Genomic DNA, 3,209 nt, shown 5'->3' on the forward strand with positions numbered 1-3,209 from the left:
ATGTAAACTCAAAACAAAAATATTGCAGGCAGCATCTGAAAATGCTCAACAATGTTAATATTTCATGACTATGTCAGTGATGATACAGAATTTTGCTCTTCATGTACAGAAGTACAGGTATATCTTTTAAGCCACTCCTGATATAGCTAAGTGTTACTTACCTAGGATCAGCTTTGGTAAATGGTAAGTTTTAGAGCTTGAAATAGTTTATATTTCTTTTCAAGAATACTTAAGGATTTTTTCAGCAGATTCTTAAGTATTAAAGTCAGTTCCTAAATCTTGAAAGCTGTCTTTGAATGTAATCTTCATAGTCTTTACATTTTAACTGTCATTATTTATTGTTTTGGCTACATTCTCTACAATTTCAGCAGCATCTTAAAGAGACAATGTGTCTATGTACAATGAAAAAAACAAAATGGCTTGCAACATGAGAAATAAAAGCCACAGTTTGTACAATATTAAGGGAATCTGTGGTAGGTATAGCCTCCGTTTTCTGCAACATGGACAGCTTACACATGTATTAGCATCATGAATGTGACAATAAAGAAAGTCTTTACAGGAGTGAAATAACAACATCCTGAAAAATATTGGTTCTACCATACAAAGCAATTAGAAAATGTTCACATTTTAACTAATCTGTACAAACCACAAGAAACTTGTTTATGGGACCATCATCCCACCTTGATGATAAGAACCTTCTAGAAATGTAGAATAACCACGAACAATTTATAAATCTAATATCTATGTGCTCCACAGCCCTAGAACCGAAGAAACTGATTTGAAGAACTCAGTATGCCCAACACGGATCACTTTTACATGCCTTGATTGTTAATGAATGCTTGCTTTAATGTCTCTCTATGATGTACAGTCAACTTGCACCTTCAAGGAGGTCATTTGATTTTCAGCAAAGAAGCAACATCATTTAGCAGCAATTAAAGCGCCTTCAAGAAGACTTAAAAAAAATACAATATCCAATTTAAAAAGCCATATTTTTAAACATTTGTACAAGAATAAGCTGCTGAAACTTAGTAATTGAAACAGGACATCTGTACAATAATTTACAATAAGAGCTAGAAGGGAATTTATCATTATCCTGCATAGAACTGGACTGCTTTTGGTCACATATTGTCTCATTTTAATGAACAAGGCCTGGTAACAAAATAAAATGTTAACAATTCTAACAGGTTGAAAGCACACTGGAGATATTATAATTTAGTGAATTCAACTGATCTCAAAATAAGCAGCTCTTTGTGTCAAAAGTATGAAGTATCTAGGAATAACAGCTCTTTCTTTTATATAACCAGTGGAAAAAAAAATGGACAAATGATTTCGAGGTACAACTTGGTAAGCCAGAATAGGCCAATGACAAAGCCCACCTTTGTCTAAAGATTCTAACTCCCACATTCTATTATTAGAAAATACAACGGTCACTGTCATTCAGTTCTTACTTTGGTTTCAGCAGATTAACTGCCAAATGCTGAAGATGTATCCAGGCACTGTAGTTCTTGTGTTAGAAATAGGTCTCTTATTTTTCCATGTTTGTTTTTAAATAATGAAAAACTACCCTTCATATTAGAACTCTCTAGTAACAATCAAATATATTTAAGTATTATAAACGTTATTTACAGTGTTCCCCTAAATAAACAAACAAATAAGCTCCGCATTTTTTTCTATCTATCTCAACATGGCACTCCTGTTTCTGCATAACAGGCAGCCATCCTTCACTGCTCAAGGTCAGAGTAAGAAGTGTGCATTATTCACCATCCATGATCCACTCTCATACAAATGATGCTACAAAGAACTTCAGTTCACACACAGTTCTTATCCATGTCCTTTTTTTAAAAAAAAGAAAACAATAAAACACTCAAATGCTCTCAAACTCAAGAATGCATCTGGAAAAAATTCAAAGATATCATGCCAATCTTGGAGGCAAGTCAGAAAGTAATTATGCTTGAAGAAGGGGGTGTAGGGGATGCTGTCAGCCCAGCCATGTGTAGGTTTCCTGAAGAATTCGATCTTCTCATGTGTGGGAGAAGGTATGGGTCATTTGCCAGTTGGTGCACATCAAATCGATCTTCTTTTCGATATGCCAAACAGCGTCTAATAAAGGCCTTAAAAAAAAAAGGAAATTCTTGTGTCAATTTAAACTCTCCACTCACAATTTGTAGTGCCACATTATAGTCTAAATTATTATTACTACCCTTTGAATTTACTGCTGGAAACTTGTATTTTTGCTTACAAAATTCTTAAGGCTTTTTGTTCTATTTTTCTTTTGCTAAACAATACATTTACCACATTCCATTTTATTATCAATTTAGTTTGCCTAAATTATAAGCCATTTTTAGTCATAGTACATTTTTCTACTGAGCATAAGGACTTTGCTTAAGTAGAAAAACACTAAAGTGACCCTTCCTTTAAGGTTTCTGTTTGGTCAGTTCTGTGCATCATTACAGTTTTGGAAAAACTAAACTATGGAAGATAGTCACTATTTTCCCCACTGTTAATTATTTGAAAATAGTTTCTTACAAAGAAAGTTCATGGACTCAAGTATATTTTTAGAAAAACACTCAAGTTACAAGTGTATAATACAAGATGAATACATTTATGTAACCAACAACCAGATCACGAAAAAGAGCTTGATCACACCTGAGCCCCATAGACCCCTTCCTACTTTCCAGGTACTGGCTCAGGCCACAAGCGAAGCAGGGTTACCTCTTTTACCATGACTGTTACTATAACCGAGTTTTCTTTTCATTTGCTCTGAACTTTTTGTTAATAGAATTACAGAAGGATGTTATCTTTTGATGGGCTTCTTTCACTCAATGTTGTATTTGTGAAAGTCATTACTCTGGCAACAGATAAAATGTTCTCAAGTGATAACTGGTAAAAAATTATGTCCCCATTTAATGGTGCCACCAGAAATATTAGTTTCATTTTGAAATTTCTAACTGCTTCATAAATTCACAAGTTAAAAGATGTACAGGGAAAAATGCAATGAAGATATCATTAAATAAATGTTTCATCACCACAGCAAGGTGATGATCACCACAGCATTTGTACCTATCTTTACTTTTTTTTTTTTTTTTTGAGGTCCGGTCATGCGGCCTGAACTCGGCCTGGGCGCTGTCCCTCAGCTCTTCAGCTCAAGGCTAGCGCTCTACCACTTGAGCCACAGCGCCACTTCCGGCTTTTTTCTTTTTGCTTATGTG

At 34.5% G+C, this 3,209-nt stretch overlaps 1 protein-coding gene across 1 annotated transcript in view; it reads right to left on the reverse strand.

Annotated features, from left to right (window-relative positions):
* Positions 1 to 821: 821 nt before the first annotated feature.
* The window catches only part of Tlk1 (tousled-like kinase 1), a 114,738-nt gene continuing 112,350 nt past the window's right edge, over positions 822 to 3,209 (reverse strand). Inside the window, exon 20 of the mRNA XM_013027407.1 lies at positions 822 to 2,111. Within this exon, the coding sequence (XP_012882861.1) occupies positions 1,935 to 2,111 (177 nt within the window). The 3' untranslated portion in view covers positions 822 to 1,934. The remainder of the gene's footprint in view (positions 2,112 to 3,209) is intronic.

This window comes from Dipodomys ordii, unplaced genomic scaffold, assembly GCF_000151885.1.
Source record: "Dipodomys ordii isolate 6190 unplaced genomic scaffold, Dord_2.0 Scaffold5, whole genome shotgun sequence".
Classification (NCBI taxonomy): domain Eukaryota; kingdom Metazoa; phylum Chordata; class Mammalia; order Rodentia; family Heteromyidae; genus Dipodomys; species Dipodomys ordii.